Below are 15,913 nucleotides of genomic sequence, written 5' to 3'. Positions count from 1 at the left end.
AAATGTAGCTCTTTGGTTCAAAAATGAGAGAGAAGGACATTTTGAAGAGGAGACAGGGTGTACTAAAAGGCTGAGAGGTAAAATGTGCTCATTTGTAGGGTGTTATGCATGATAAAATCGTGTAGGGGAAATGGACCAACATTCTGATTTGTCCTTTCTTGCAGATAACTTATATTTGATGTCCCATGTTAGGAACTGTGATGTAGTTGATGATTTATCAGCTGAATCTGGCTCTGCAAATGCACTCACCCCTTCCCTGGTGGGCTCCTCGCATGCCGAAAGGATTTAAACCATTACGTGCCTGTGGGGCAGTACAGGTGGGACCTTGTCATGTCTCTCACTGCCCCGAATGGCCCAGCTGTGTCCCACTGTACCCACCCTGCCGAAACCCTCGGGGCTGCCGGTGGACGGGAAGGGCACACCCCACAAGAAGTGCCGGGCTCCCTGCCTTCCCCACGCTGGTCCTCATCCCCGTAAATTTCGGAGAAAGCACCATTTTCCCCATTCCCCCTTCCAGGGCACGATCGCAGGGCAATCCGTCGGCGCAAGGACCGGCGCGGGCAGAGCATCCGCCAGGGCCGCGGGCGGAGCCGGGGAGGACGCGGCGCTGCCCCCGGGACCGCCGCCCGCTCCCGCCCGTCCCTCCCGCACCGCCGGGGGCCGGGCCGGGCGGCAGGGGCGGTGCTGGCGGGCGGGACGGACCGACCCCGCCGAGCCGAGCCGAGCCGATCCCCGCCGGGCGGGACGCAGCCCGCACCATGTCGCCGCTCCGCGTCTGCATCGTCGGCTCAGGGAACTGGTAAGTGTCGCAGCGCGGGGGGGCCTCTCCCTTTGCCCTCCTCCTTTTTCCTCCCCCATTTCTTTCCTTTTTCTCCTCTTTCCTTCCTCGTCTTCTCCTCCCTCTCCCCGCCGCGGCCGGGGGCTTCGCAACAGGTGAGTGCGGGGAGCGGCGGGGCCAGGGGAGCGGAGCGTCTCCATGGTCCTGAAACCGCGACCCCGACCCCGTCCTGCCCCGGCTTGTGGGCTCCTGGGGCAGGGACCGTCGTCCCCCCGAGATGCACTAGCCCGTGAGAGCTGGGAAGACTGATGCTCCTGCATCACCCAGGTACGCGAGCCTCTTAAATCCTGGCGGCAGATTCCAGAGAGGCCCGGAGCCGCAGCTCTGTCGCTGTGTGTGCCTGAGGCAGGGCCCAGGCAGTTCAGGTTGTAGCATTCGGCAGTGAGGAGAGCGATGATGCTGTTTGTGTTCCTCTGAAGGAACCGGGGCACAGGACTCGTTTAAAGCCACGATGTATTGGCACCTTTCACTTCCATTCTACTGAGCATGTCCTTTTGCATCTCGGTCCAGACACAGTCTTGTGTTCAGGTCTCCCATTTATTCTTATTCCCATTTTTATGAACATGTTTGCTACTGCTCAGTCCTTTCTAGCCTGAACAAAAGCACAGCTCTCCAGAGCTCCTTGGGTCTGAAAGACCCCACTGAAGTCAGCAAGCCCATCTCACAGGACTTTGCATTTACTTTTCTTATATTTTCTGTAAGCTGAGCACAAACAAACAGATCAACGTGTATGTGCATGCATTTGGGATTAGCGAACCCAACCTCGAGGTAGTTCTGGGGATTGTTTTTGTACAAGGAGAGAAAACTCCTTAAGATTTTAAAAATATCTGACAGTTAAGTGGAAGCAAATGTCAGAAAAATCAATAGGTGAGGGAGTGGCTGGTTGCTTGTGAGCTGCTGAGAACACAGCAGAGTTAAAACACAGCTCTTCGCCTTCCTGCCTTGCAAAAGCAATGCATTGCTTTCTGCAAAAGCAGTGCATGCTCTTGCTGGATCACAGGCTCTTTGGGCATGACAACTCTCAGACACAGCCTTTCACATGGAATTGCACAGCTAAGTCTTCTGGAACTCATCGTCACACATCTGGCTTTCTCTGGCCCTGTAATTTGTTTCCACATCATTTCAGGAGAGGCATCCCTCTCCCTGCTGCTGTCTTTTCCCTCACCTGCAGGCAGCTTATCGTCCCTTCTAAGCCCCTCAACAGCCATGACTGCATGTTTGGGAGTCAAACTTAGCCTTTGGTCAGCCGACAGTCACCTTCATCATTCTCTTGCTACACCGCCAAGCAGGGACCTCCTGCCTCTCCCAGGCTGTCCCCTTCCCATAAGACATTCTTTAAAGTCACTTAATTGTATTCCTTCAGATATGTACTTGAGAAAATTCTCTGTTTTTCCACATGTACCTACAAACTTGGAAAGAGCTACCACAGAGATACCGAGACCGCAGCTCATTTAGTATTATCTACTTACTCATACTGCATGTTTGCCTGGGCCCATCTCTTGCTTCCCACTATGTGCATAGACTGTTAATTCCTCAGGGAGGAGATAAACATTGTGGTCTGATGTTTGAATCACATCTATTCATAGCCTCAGTGGCAGAACAGGTTGTTTTAGCACAACGTAGAAATATAATATTTACCTTTGGCAAACATTTTTTTCCTTATGTTCCTCCTGAATATTTCGGTGGCAGTTCATATCTGTGCTCTTGAGGCTTTCCTGCAGCTCAGAATTGTGGTTGACACGTGACACAGCATGCTGCAAAAGCTCATGTCAGCTGCAGAAGTTCAGCAGGTCATGGGGACTTGCTAAGTCAACACTGCCAGGAGGCTCATGAGTGATATGGTTGAGTGAAGCAAGTGCTGCTCTGTGTTTTATGGTTGCCTGTCAGGTGCAGGAGGGTTTGTGGTTATGTTAATCATGGCTCAGTTATCTGCTTTTAAAAACAGAGGTTTAGTTCACTGCCTGGCCCTTCAGAATCCAAAAGCTGTCCCAGGATTAGATTCATTGAGGCCGCGGAGTCCTCAACAAGGATCCAGCTTGAACTGGATTCTTGTCTTCAACATGGACAGATAGCCAGGCTTTTTATGGAGGTGCATGGAAGGAAAATGGGAGCCAGTGGTCATAAATTGAACCAGAGAAGGTTCTGACTCAATATCTAAAGAGAGGAGAAAATAAACAACTATGAGAACAATAAAGCATTGGGGCAGGTTGCCCAGAGTGGAGGTGGTCCTTGGAGAGTTTTCAAGACTCAACTGAACAAAGCCCTGAGCAACCCATCTGAACTCAGCGATGTTCCCATGCCGGAGAGCTCTTGTGATCCCTTCAAATCTGAGCAATACTATAGTTCAAAAAATTTTGTGTGGTTTTCTAAGGAAGAGACTGTAAGACGACATAATCTTCAAGCATCTAAAGGAAAACAATATGACACCCTTCTAGAACAGAAATAGGCTTAAATTGCAGTAAGAAAGACTTACTGCACTTTGAGGAGGATCTTTCTAATATGTAGGATAGCAAAGTCCTAGGATGGGCCAGTTGGGGAAGAGAAGAGACCTGCAGTCGCTGGGGTCTTTAAGACCTGTTTGGAAAAACTATTAGGAATGGCTTAAGTATATTTGCCTGCCCTGTGCAGAGGGAAGGGACCAGCTGCTTCCTGGGCTCTGTTAAGCTCTACTTTTCACCAGATCTGATATATGCTACAAATACTTCCATGTTCACAGACATAAATAATGGGTCTTATTTGAGTTATTCTATATCAAAGCTTCCTCATTATACTGATAGGAAATCTCCAGACAAAAGCTTTCTTTCTCTTAGCAATATGTAAATCACTTTCAACATGAATTAACTTAACTGGGGGGAAAAATCTGATTGGCAGTTTTCACTTACTTTTTAAAATTATCCAAGTGGAGTTCTCTGCCTTCTATTAATCTTCACTGAATTGAGTTTGGGAGAAAATAAAACAAAGAATGGCAAAGTGTTTATACATGAGTGTCTCTGGTTTTGTTTGCATAAGCAGCCCTCTTTTGCCAAGCCTGCGTGGTGTACAGAACACAGCCCTGACAGACAAAGCAATTCTTTTTCCCAAGGCCGATCAGTGGTAATGACAGCTCTGCTAGAAGATCAGATTTATATACTAAGAGTTGTGTGTCCCATTCAAGATTTCAGAAATTAGGGCTGGAGTCTATATCTTTAAACAGAAAATCATATGTTCTTGGTACACAGCTAGGAAAGTTATTTTTATGGATAAGCTTGAGGTCCAATTTCATCATCCAGGTTGTGCTGGACAACATGGACAATGAATTTAGATCTCAAGTTTATAAAAAAACACTTTTCTTATTAATACATATGTCTTGTGCACAGCCACAATTCATCCTCAGCTCAAGCTTTGATTGTGCTTTCTGTCGATAGCAAGGCAAGAGAACCAGAATATAAGTAATTTTATAAATAATATGAATGTATGTCTATAAATAATATGAATGTATGATACAACTGCATGACTTTCTTTCAAAACAGCAGAACTCTTACAGTAAAGGTTCACCCCTAAAACATTTCCCTAAACATTGTAAAGGATCAAAACCAATCAACCCTTACAAAACAAAACAAAACCTGAAAACAAAAAGAAAAACCCCAAACCAACCAAAAAACTGCCCTAACTAACTAATTAACTAACTAAAGCATTATGACAGCTCTGGATATAGCATATAGTTAACACTGATCTCCGTAGGATTTCTTTATCATTAAAGATTAAGATTAAGCCCTTGGGCTTTTACTACTTATTGAGCAATTCAACCTTGTGTAAACCTGTTCTACCAAAAATATGGGTGAGTCAAGGAGAGACAGTTACAATGAAGTTGCCCTTTGAATCATTGACAGCACAGACCTACCTGTACTTTGTCTTGGATATTCTCAAGAATTTTATGAGTTCCAGAAAACATACCACAGCTAAATCCTGCTCATGTTTCTCCTTGCAGGTGTGTTACAAGTGGGACAGAGGACAAGTGTTGCAACTGGAGCTTCTCTTTCAGTTGTGTTAGTAAAATAAGCAATATTTGAAAGATTGAAGTAGCTTTAAATGGAGAGAAGGAATAGAGGAGTAAAAATAATCACCCCTCTTCCACATATAATTTAAAGAGCATTAAACAATAGTTCCAATATTTTCTGCAGGGTCTTTAATTCTCTCTTGCCAAGAAAATAAGTGAGTGTTTGCAAGGCTGCAGTGGTGATGGGGAAATAAAATTATTGTCTGACCTGAGATTAAAAAATGCTCAGCGTGACTCAAGTGAACTGGATGGTTAAAATATCCTCAGGCTGCAAGTATTACAGATCCCGTTACAGTGATAATTAGAACAATAAATAAAGAGAAACCATCAGGTTGAAGGATTGTTTGTTTTTTTTTCTGAGGATTTAGCGCTTACGTAAAGTCCTTATTGCAACTCCTTGGTTATGGATAGGAAAGTGGGATGCATCTATTTTAGATGAAATGCACAAAGGCTGTCACAGTGAGATCACTCAGCATTGCTTTACCACCTGGATTATTTTACATTTGTTGGTCTTCAGGAAAAAAGGAATTATTTGAGGAGAGGGAGACATTTTAATCCCAGACACTGTATTTTTAGTACTGTTGTTAGTACATCACACTCCTGCTCTATAGCCTTTGATATGACTTCAGATCCCTTAATACAGTTATGTTTTCCCTGGTTCTACTTTCTGTGTTTTTAAACTTGAGGGGCTTTTGATGAAGGGGAGTAGATAAAGCTTTTTGAAAAATGTCACAAGCACCTGAACAGCTGTATAGCACAGGCCTTTTATGAGTTATGATGTTTAAAGTAATTTGCATTTCCAATTCACAATAAAACTATTTTTCACCTTTTAATTATTTAATTTTTTTTGAAGGGGATCAGCTATAGCCAGAATCATTGGCAAAAATGTCCAGAAGTCCAACAGATTTGATCCTACTGTCAAGATGTGGGTGTTTGAAGAGATCATCAACGGAAGAAAACTCACAGAAATAATCAACCAGGAACATGAAAATGTTAAATATCTGCCCGGATACAAGATACCCCACAATGTGGTAAGTTGAAAAAAAAAATAGAAATCAGTGAATTATTTTTTTTTAAATAAAGCAGACATCATCTGAAAAAATTAAAAGTAGAAAGCAACCCACTGCTTCATTCTGGTTTGTCACCTAACTCATTCCAATATAACTCCCTGGAATATAGTTCACTTCTGTGATTTCTCCTTGTCTCGTACGTCACGTGCGACTTCAAACACCCGTGTCTGTGCTGGTGACGCACCATCCTCTCCCTGGCAGACATCAGCACAACTCTAGAAATGGCAAGCAGAGATCTGTCTATACAGAGCTGAGATACTTCAAACCCACGACATCTTCTGGAAAACAGGGAAAGCTACTGATCTCTTTTCTTCTGAAAAGGAAATCAACAGCACAGCTAAGGGCTGTGGCTTACAAGGAGATGAGTAATGAGCTATCGGCTCATGGGTGATTTCAGGATAGTATAATTAATAACACTAAATTCCAACAAAAATATAAGGTATTTAATTTTCATGGACATTTAATATACCAAGTTATGCATCTCTACTTAAATTATTCAGCTTACATAATTTACTGCTACTGAAGCAAGGAGGGTGAGGGGTTTTGGCTGTTCAAGATTTTGCCAAAAGCTACTGCTTTGTGAGTTAAAGAAAGTAGTGCCACATTTCTGGAGCAGTTGCAGTTGTAAAGGGAAGTTAAAACCCTGCACGTGATGGATCTCCTTGCTTGGGAGTGGTTATACTTAGCGCTCCATTTAGTGCTGCAATTGCATATTTGCACTCCCGGTGCTTGAACTTGGCACACAGTTCTCCTGGGTTACTGTGTTTTTACAACAGTTGTCACTATTGTTTTTACAACCTTCTAGCAGATCAACAGGCTTGTCATCATCACTTGAGGTCAGCCTCACCCTGTTTAGAGCAAAGTCTGAGGCTTCACCAGCAGAAATGAGCCAGTTGCAGCAGAGCCTGGAGGGACCCTCACACCATTTCTGATTGAGAAAAAAAATACCCAAACAAACAAGCTCACTTTTTCCTTACATTGCTTTGCAGCATTTTGGAGAGACAGGAGCCCTTCCTGCACAGCAGTGCCAGCCTCTGCTCCGCTTCCACTTTGCTGTTTTCCCAGAGAAGAAGCCTAGCTGGCACCAGTTCTGATTCTCCCGCTGGGAATCGTGCTTGCTTAAAGCTGTGTGCTCCAAGGCTGCATCCAAGTGTGATGTTTTCTCCAACTGTAAACTGCTTGTTCTAGCAGGCTCAAATTCACCTGCTCTTGCCTCTGTGGCCTGGCTTGAATTGTTTTGAGTAACACTTTGGAGAAATATACAGCCAGCGAGTCACTAAGCACATTGTAACTATTGGTAAAATTACTATATATTTAAAACAAAGTCACATAACCCCCCAAAGATGATGATAATCTCTGCCTTTTGATATAGTTTATTATTTATATTAGTTTTAATAATATATATTATGATTGTATAGTTTATTATTGAACAGCCATTGATGTATGGAAACTAAAGACTGTGAGAAGAGGTTTAGCCTCACCACCCCAGTTTGCTCCCCTGTGCTACCACTTATTCCAGAACCATATGGAGTTCTTCAGTATATTCAGGAATCACCTCCAGGAGCTGAACTAGCAAAGGGGCTTCCCAGGACACCACTAGTTTAGAAATTACATCATCTTCCCCAGATTATTCACACAGGGATGGGATAAATTATATATTAAAAAAAAATTATAAAAAATCCAAACCTAAGATAGTTTGGCTGCTTTGGATATTTCAGAAGAGATCTGTCGCTACTCGCATGGAGAGCTGGCAGCTATGCCACAGGGTCATGTGGTTAAAATTAAGGACATTTGCACTGCATCTGCCATGGCTTTGGCACGTTGGTATCTTGCAAGGACTGAGGACTCCTACCTGAGGCTCATTTTGGTTGTCCCTCTTGTCCCAGGTGGCTGTACCAGATGTGGCTGAAGCAGCAAATGGGGCAGATATTTTAGTGTTTGTTCTGCCACATCAATTCATTGGACGAATCTGTGAGCAGATTGCAGGACAGATAAAACCTGGGACATTTGGGATTTCCCTGATCAAGGTAAGTTGTTGTCTCAACAATACCCAATCTGTAGAGTAAATAAACAGCTTCAGTTTAAGGATAGGAGCTTTAGAGTTAAATCTTACCCAGCTCTGCCAGCACTTCTGCTGCTTTCGTGGCTGTGGAGAGTGAAGGATGGGGCAACCCATCCAGGCTAAGAGTATCTGTCTTTGCCAATCATCTTTAGCCTGGATCGGTTCCCATTTGGACCAGCATGGAGGTGAAAATGGACAGAGGGAGAGCTGCATAAAGCTGGTGCTGCTGCCAAAAAAAATACTCATCAGAATACAGCGTCAATTAACTCTTAACTGAGAGTGCTGAATTGAAGGGCCTCTTCCAAGTACATGCTAAAGCTGTTCTTGGCAGCATTTAAACAGCACAATAACACTCATGATTTTGCAAAATTGAAGCAATTTCAGTCTGGCATGAACTAAGGAATCTCTTTTTAAGGTTAGAGGTAACAAATTATTGTAATCTTAAAAAAGAATTAATATTTTGAAGAAAATGTCAAACTAAAAGCCAGAGGCATGGCATAGGAATATAGTCTTAACACTTCTTTTCACTGCATTACAGGAAATATCCCATTTAAAGTTGTAATGAAAGAAATGTAATTCAATTTTTCAGACTACAACACCAGCTCTTCCCCTTTTATATTTCCCCCTTATAGAAATTACATCACAAGCAGCAGTAAGCAGAGGAGAGGAAGATGGGAAAGAAAGGAAATTCCTGCAAATTTACTACCTTCTTTAACTTAAAAAAACCCCCAGATTGGTAAAAAAAAAAAAAAAAGACAGTTCAGTATACTCCTCAATACCAAAGAAACAATCAGGTTAATACTGAAGAAGCCACTGCTCATAGGCTTATTTTAAAGGTTTTATTCTGTACTACAGGAATTTAACAGAAAGGAAAAACACAGAACCAAAGAAAGCAAGCCTTGGGACAGCAGTACTGGATGTGAGGCCTCTTGCAAGGTTACCTCGACTGTCACTCCTTCTCCCTGAACTTGCCTTGATTTTGCTGTTATGAAAGTACAAACCCAGGGTATTTGTATTCACGGCTAACACTAGTGAATATAAGACCCCATTTTCTTCCAATTAAAACGAGAGCTGCAGGCAATACAATACCTTTTACTTTACCAGTGGTCTGCTGCTGTCATTTTCCTATTCTAATACCTTGGCTTTGACTATTGTCTTTTATTTAGGGGATTGATGACGGTCCTGATGGCCTGAAGCTCATCTCTGACCTCATTCGAGAGCACCTGAAAATAGAAATCAGTGTCCTTATGGGGGCCAACATAGCCAAAGAAGTGGCTGACGAGAAGTTCTGTGAAACCACCATTGGTAACTACTGCAAAGAGTCAATTTGAGCTGGTAGCTGGGGTTTAGTATCACCTGTGGCTGGGCAACAAGTTAACATCTGGAGGAAGCAGGGAGATGTGACAGGTCCCACGTGGTTCCAGAGTGGAGCAGTACCTGCTGAACTCCTTCAGGGAGGCAGGATTATTTCCGGAGAGTTCAGTGCTAGAAGGAACAGATTCAAATTGACAGTGGGTTTTTCAGCGCTAGAGCTAATTTAATCCATTAAAAAAATCACAGCTTAGTCCTGTTTCTGTAGGAGTTGGCAAGAGCCACGTTTTGTGTCTTAGAGCTCAACACTGAGTACATTGGCAGCTGATACACTACACAGTCTAGATAGAGAAGTGTAATCAGAAGCTCCTATGTGCTCACACTCCCAGAGGTGTATTTCTCCATCTTCACATTTCTTTCTTTGGAAAAAACTCCCAGTAACATTCTGTTCCTTCCTCCCATTCAGACTGCTTGCCAAGACACGGCCTCAGATCCTCCCAGACCTGGGTCTGACCTGATTTGGAAAGTTCATCCAGTAGTTTTCAAAACCCATTGCTTTTTAAAGTCAGTCAAAATTAAAGTTACATCCTTCTATAGTTGGGGAGGCAAAAGAAAAATAAATTGTGTTGCAATAGTGTTCCTTTGCCTTGCAAATGTTACAATAATAGCGAAAACTGTACCAGCTGGGTATGAGTTGCTGGCAGAGCAACTAGGCCCAAATAGGACCAGATATGATTAGGAGATCTGAGCTACATTAATTTTCCTGGAGGGAATTTAACTTCTGCTGGCCTGGTTTGAAGCCATATTGTGATGATCACTGTGCAAAGAGCTTTGCCCCTTGCTTTTGCCCTCAGAGAAAGCCACGCAGCCCATAAATAGCCACCGCAAAGAGAATTGGTACTGTGAAGAATGAGAAGCAAAGCTAAAGTTTCTCATGAGATGGGGCAGAAACCACCCAGTTACCACACCAGAGTGTGGTGCCCCAGGCCAGTAAAATCATTGCTGAGCTCTCCCTGAAGGAAACCAAGCTACCTCCTATAAAACTTAAATGGAACTCAAATCAGAAATCTTTGCCCAGCAGGCCATGGGCTCTCTGGATCAAGGCAAACCTCAATCCCTTTACCACTTGGGGCTCTCCTTGGGCAAGCACTGTAAAGACATGATATGTGGCCTCCATAGAACTGGTAGGAAAAGGCTTCCAGCAGTGCACACGTTCAACTTCATCATCTGTGGATCCTTCTGTAATAATAAATAGGGCAATAATCATTTGTGTTCCATAATAGTACTTAGCAGTGACACGTTACATTTTCAAAGCAGAAATTATACCAGAAAGCACAGAGAGCAGTTTGTAAATAATATCTTTTGCAAGGTCTGTGGTTTTACAATGAATGCTGCATTAGGGACCATCTACTTTTAAGCTCTTTAAAAATGTTATTAAGCGATGATGGTCAATGCTCTGGGGCTTGCCTACATTTAACACCGGCTTCCAGCAGTGGGAACTGCTCTGGTTTAGCAACACCCTGTTACTGAGATCACAAAACCTGAAGTGGTCCTTGGAACCTTATGTCAGGTTAAGCTTAACTGTGTGCACTCTGAAACATGTGAAAATGTTCTAACTTTCATCCTTCCTCCCCACAGGCTGCAAAAACAAAACACAAGGGGAAATCTTTAAAGAGTTAATGCAGACTCCCAATTTCAGGATTACCGTGGTGCCTGACTCCGATACAGTGGAGCTTTGTGGAGCCTTAAAAGTGAGTGATTTCGAACCAGAATGTTCCACTAGGGCCAAATCCTACCCTCACCTGAGTCTTCTGTAAGCCAGGGGTTCTAATTTGACTCCTGTCACCATGTGATTGAATGAGCGCAGACAAGATACATAGTTCATGTGCCAGTTTTTCAACGTGGAAAACAGAGAAAATCAGAAATAATACCAAAACTACCGAGTTTCCAACGAGGGGGCACTTCAGTGAGATTCTATATGTGCTGAAAGTGACTTCAGACTGTGATCCTTTCTGCTTTTTTATTTGGAAGTGGAAGGTGGGAAGGGAGAGGTGCAGAACAATGGTGAGGAGATGTTAAAGGTGCTTAGGATCCTGAAAAATATGTTTAGAGCTGTAGAAAAGGGCAATTCTACTGATCATTTTTGTAGGCAAGCCCAAAATTTGATCTACTGTAGCATCTGCATAGAACCCATGTCTGCTTAAATCAGAAACCCTCAGAGAAAACCTAGAAAGGTGTGGGATAGTTTAAATAGTTAAATAGAAGAAAGGTCAGTAAGTACTGACTTGAAACTAGCAGAAAAACAAAACATTAATTGCATACATGCTACATGATTGCAATATCAGTGTATAAAACAAGCTGCTTTGATTTTCAGGAATAACAGTAGGTACTTTAGAAAAATTTTCTAGAAGTCCAGTGACTTTTGTCCAACACTCACTACCTGGCCCCTTTCTTCACAAGATAAACTTGTGGCCATTGGAACTTGAACCTTGTTCTGATGAAGACAGAGCTGTGGGATTTTCTTAGAGCTTACTGCACACCTTGCCTGACTGTTTCCTTCCCTCTTCTTTGTAGAACATCGTGGCAGTGGGAGCTGGGTTCTGTGATGGACTGAGTTTCGGTGATAATACCAAGGCAGCAGTGATACGCTTGGGCCTCATGGAAATGGTGGCCTTTGCCAAGATGTTCTGCAAGGGACCAGTGTCAATAGCCACTTTTTTGGAAAGCTGTGGGGTTGCTGATCTGATCACTACCTGCTACGGGGGGCGCAACAGAAAAGTAGCAGAAGCCTTTGCTCGCACAGGAAAGGTAAGGAGGATTTTGAAATGCTTTACACTAATGTATGAAGAAATCCTTCTGTGTTTTACAAAGGCATCATTAGCTGTTTATCTTCTTGATAACTGCTGGTATCACAGCAGTATCACCTCTGATCCAAGTAATCAGTCTTCTCTCTTCTAGTCCATTGAGGAACTGGAAAACGAGATGCTGAATGGACAAAAGCTGCAAGGTCCTCAGACCTCAGCTGAAGTCTACAAGATTCTGAAACAGAAAAATATGCTGGATAAGTAAGTGCTTTGATTTAAAAAAACAACTGAATCAACAGCAAATTACAAGTGTTTCATAGCCTCCTTAGCAGTACTTGTGTTTAATTATCTTGTTCATTTCTGCAATGACTACTTTCTACAACTTGGGCCACTAGTAGAGCCTGGCCTGACTCCTCATTGCCATGGTCAGCTGAATAGGATGGAGGCTGAGCAGCATTAGAAGTCAAGTCACAGACATGGAGAGAGTTCAGGGGATACTGTTAGTGTCTAAGAAAAGACAGAGAAATGAGAGATCACATACTGGAAATGCAAGGAAAACAATCACAGAATATTCTGAGTTGGAAGGGACCTACAAGGATCGTCGAGTCCAACACTTCAGTGAACGGCCCATACATAGGAAACAAAAGAAATAATAATGTAAAGGAGCCTCCCAGACATCCCCATTCCCCAAACAAGACTGAAGGCCATACAAAGAGTCAGCCTGCAGATATGATGTGTGGGTTCAATCTGCGATCAAAGGGTTTCTTGTTCTCAGTGTATCACCATTGCAGTCCTGCTCTCAGTGCGAACCTTAACTTGGTTATCTCAGTACAAAATTTGGGAGCATACTCCTAATCAAAATTTTTACATGCCTTAAAAGGTAACATGTGCTGATATCAATGCTTTAGTACCACAAATACTGCTGAAATAAAAAGTACCTCTAATTGTTTGGGATGATGTAAGATTATTTACAACTTGAAACCTTTGCCTCAGCTTACACAACAGAAAACCTAAACTTCCCTCCATCCTATTCCCTCCCATCCATTAGCAGTACTGAGAGGTCAAACACAGCTAAATGAATACTTAAAAAAACCCAACCCTATTGAAATTATAACAGATACAGAAGATTCAAGTAGCTTTATCTTTCAAAAATGAGAGAGAAAAGAGAAGCTCATTTTGACAGAATGTGAACTTTAAATCACAACTTGATCCAATATTATCCTATAATTGCACTTAGTTACATACTCAGTTCCAAGTCATTCAGTGGACTCATTTTTTACCACATAATGACTAATTCAGCTTATAAAAGGAAAAGAATCCTTTAAGCCATGAAAAGAAAATCATTAGACATTTTCTTTCTTTGCAGTCCTTTAGATACCAGTAATGACTGCAAATAATATATCCCTTTTGCACACAGCAGGAAAAAGAGAACATGCAATTCAAGATTGTTTTTAAATAAAAAATATTGGATAGGAATTTTGTCTCCAAGACAGCTTTTCTCTGCTATCACTCCCAAGATTTGCCCCTAGCTTCTCTTCATTGCCCTATGTAGTCTTCCAGTAAAGGCACCTCCAAGTTAAAAGTATACTGTAAAGAGAAACAAAATTTTTCCACTTTCAATATAACAACAAATTTTTTTTCCATTAAAATGGAATGGAAATGTATATATAAACTTTAACAACTTTTTAATTGCTATGTGCTTCTTTTAGGTTTCCATTATTTACAACCATCTACAAGATCTGCTACGAGGGTCAAGCGATCCAGGATTTCATCATGTGCCTGCAGAACCACCCAGAGCACATGTAGAGATCCCCTCTCCTCACCTGGCTGCATTCTCACCTTCCCAAGACTTCTGTCCACTACCCAGCAATCAGGGAAACAGGTTGTGTGACAACACTTGCTGTAAAGGCAGCAAAGAATGTATTTCATTATCCTTGTTCTGGGGGTAAAAAAAATCTGCCTTTAATTTCAACATTATACCCAAGGAATAGGAAATGAATGTAAAATTTAACAGTATGAATTAATAACGTGGGCATTTCCCTAGAATTCCTTTCTTGTTGACTGAAAACAGTTCCCCTTCTAATTTCCATAACAAGGTCTCAATATAGCTCATGAGAACCTCAACATTTTGCCTACTAATGCTACTTAGAGAACAGCACAAAATACAGAAAACTTGAAGAACTCATTCAAAGAGACAAATTATAGTTTAAAAAAAAAAAGCTCCGACAGCAATAACACGCAATCACATGGGCAAATGTTAGGATTCCATAATTCCCCTCGAACACAAATAACATTTTTTATTTTGTGACATTTAGGCCCTCCTTGGTTTCATTTCCCAGTATAAGCCTCTCTGTGCTCAGACACGCACAAGTGTTCAGCAGATGTATAAATAAAATGGTTTAAGTGTGGGGAAAAGGAGAAATAAGGGGTTTTGGATGGGGGTACTGTTTCAAATTTGGGACCCTAGGAATCATCAGTAGTAGTCTGACCTTCATTATAAACTTACTGTATTCCTTTAAGATACAGAAAAAAAAATTGAAATAACCGAACACCTTTCTGTTCGCATCGGATTTTCTCAGCAAGTCTTTGTCATGAATTGGTCCCAGCTGAGAGGGGAGAAGTGGAGGTTGGCAGGGAGGATGGATGCACAGCTCAGCTTGCACCTTGGGCACTGCTGTTATTTTGAGGGCACAACAAGTAACAGTGAAAAACCGTTTGTGATACTTGACTTTCATACAAGTATGAAAACGACCGCTATAGACGCACAGAAATACATTTGAAACGGGGCTGCAATTTTAACTCCACTGGGAAACTCCACTGGTCTGACTCCAGTGCAGCAACCCATGCCTTTCCAGACTGCAGAGTAATGCCCTGATCCTGATTAAGCAAAGCATCTTACACTCCACGAGAGAGATCTCCATCTACTTCTGAATTTTAAACACAACCTGGTGCATATGCCAGGGTTTTTTTTTATTGCGCTACCAATGGCGTAAACTTTAGAACCACTGAAGTTTTTAACCTTATAGTTGTACTTAGGTAACTTTACATACCTGGTGTTTTTCAGAGTTAAAATCATCTACAAAATGAACAGCGGTGCATTTTATAAGCTTTAATACCCTTTTGAAAGATTCCTATTTTGAGAGAAGGCAAACAAAAAGGAAGAGTAACCTACTTTTGCAGTGCTTTATCTGATTTTTCAAAATAGCAGAGAGGAAGGCAAGTGGGTTTTTTTTAAGCTATGTATTCATGGGTAGATTGTTTAGAGGAAAGAAAAAAAAATTATAAAATCATTTCAACTCATTATAGAGGAATATTATCAGAGTAATATATATACGAATGTATTGTAATTACAAATACATCGTAAAAATCTCAGTCTCACAGCTAGCAAAGCTAGCTCAAGTACCAAACAACGGCTGCAGCACCCCTGATCCCTGCTGGACAGCAGCAAAGGCAGCTCAGCTTCTCCCGCTCGGACTCCAGTCACAGCCAACGGCTCTAGGCTCAGAGGGCAACACCAACATTCCTTCCACTGAAATGGGAATCATGTGGCCAAATCCTTTTCACAAAGCAGGGAATTTATGATCTTCAATTTCAAGTGGAAAAGTAACATATATTGCACAGTTTTAAAGTATCAAATAGATGAGGATGGGATAGAGAATTCCGGAACCTCCTTACTTCATTGTCAGGCTGAATTTCTGATAAGTCATGTATGAGCTAATAATAACATAGAACATTTTACATTCAAAGTGTATCAAATAACAGTTTAATAAAGTGATCAATATGAAGACTTGA

General features: G+C 42.1%; 1 protein-coding gene across 1 annotated transcript; it reads left to right on the top strand.

Annotated features, from left to right (window-relative positions):
• The first annotated feature begins 625 nt into the window (after positions 1-625).
• On the top strand, positions 626-15,906 carry LOC127471183 (glycerol-3-phosphate dehydrogenase [NAD(+)], cytoplasmic-like). The gene is made up of 8 exons (XM_051787874.1): positions 626-799; positions 5,728-5,905; positions 7,831-7,971; positions 9,173-9,311; positions 10,956-11,068; positions 11,892-12,125; positions 12,276-12,382; positions 13,831-15,906. Exons 1-8 carry the CDS (start codon positions 759-761, stop codon positions 13,925-13,927), a joined length of 1,050 nt encoding a protein of 349 aa, XP_051643834.1. The 5' UTR covers positions 626-758; the 3' UTR covers positions 13,928-15,906.
• The last annotated feature ends 7 nt before the right edge of the window (positions 15,907-15,913 follow it).

This window comes from Manacus candei, unplaced genomic scaffold, assembly GCF_025592945.1.
Source record: "Manacus candei isolate 608988 ecotype Guabito, Panama unplaced genomic scaffold, ASM2559294v1 h1tg000023l, whole genome shotgun sequence".
Classification (NCBI taxonomy): domain Eukaryota; kingdom Metazoa; phylum Chordata; class Aves; order Passeriformes; family Pipridae; genus Manacus; species Manacus candei.
Note: the sequence above shows the minus strand (reverse complement) of the source record. Positions and strands in the feature narration are given on the sequence as shown.

Bases quoted from the DNA above. Each gene is read 5' to 3' on its own strand.
- LOC127471183 (XM_051787874.1), top strand. From the start codon at position 759: ATGTCGCCGCTCCGCGTCTGCATCGTCGGCTCAGGGAACTG. The intron at 800-5,727 runs GTAAGTGTCGCA...TTTTTTTTGAAG, and splicing joins ATCGTCGGCTCAGGGAACTG to GGGATCAGCTATAGCCAGAA. The intron at 9,312-10,955 runs GTAACTACTGCA...TCCTCCCCACAG, and splicing joins GTTCTGTGAAACCACCATTG to GCTGCAAAAACAAAACACAA.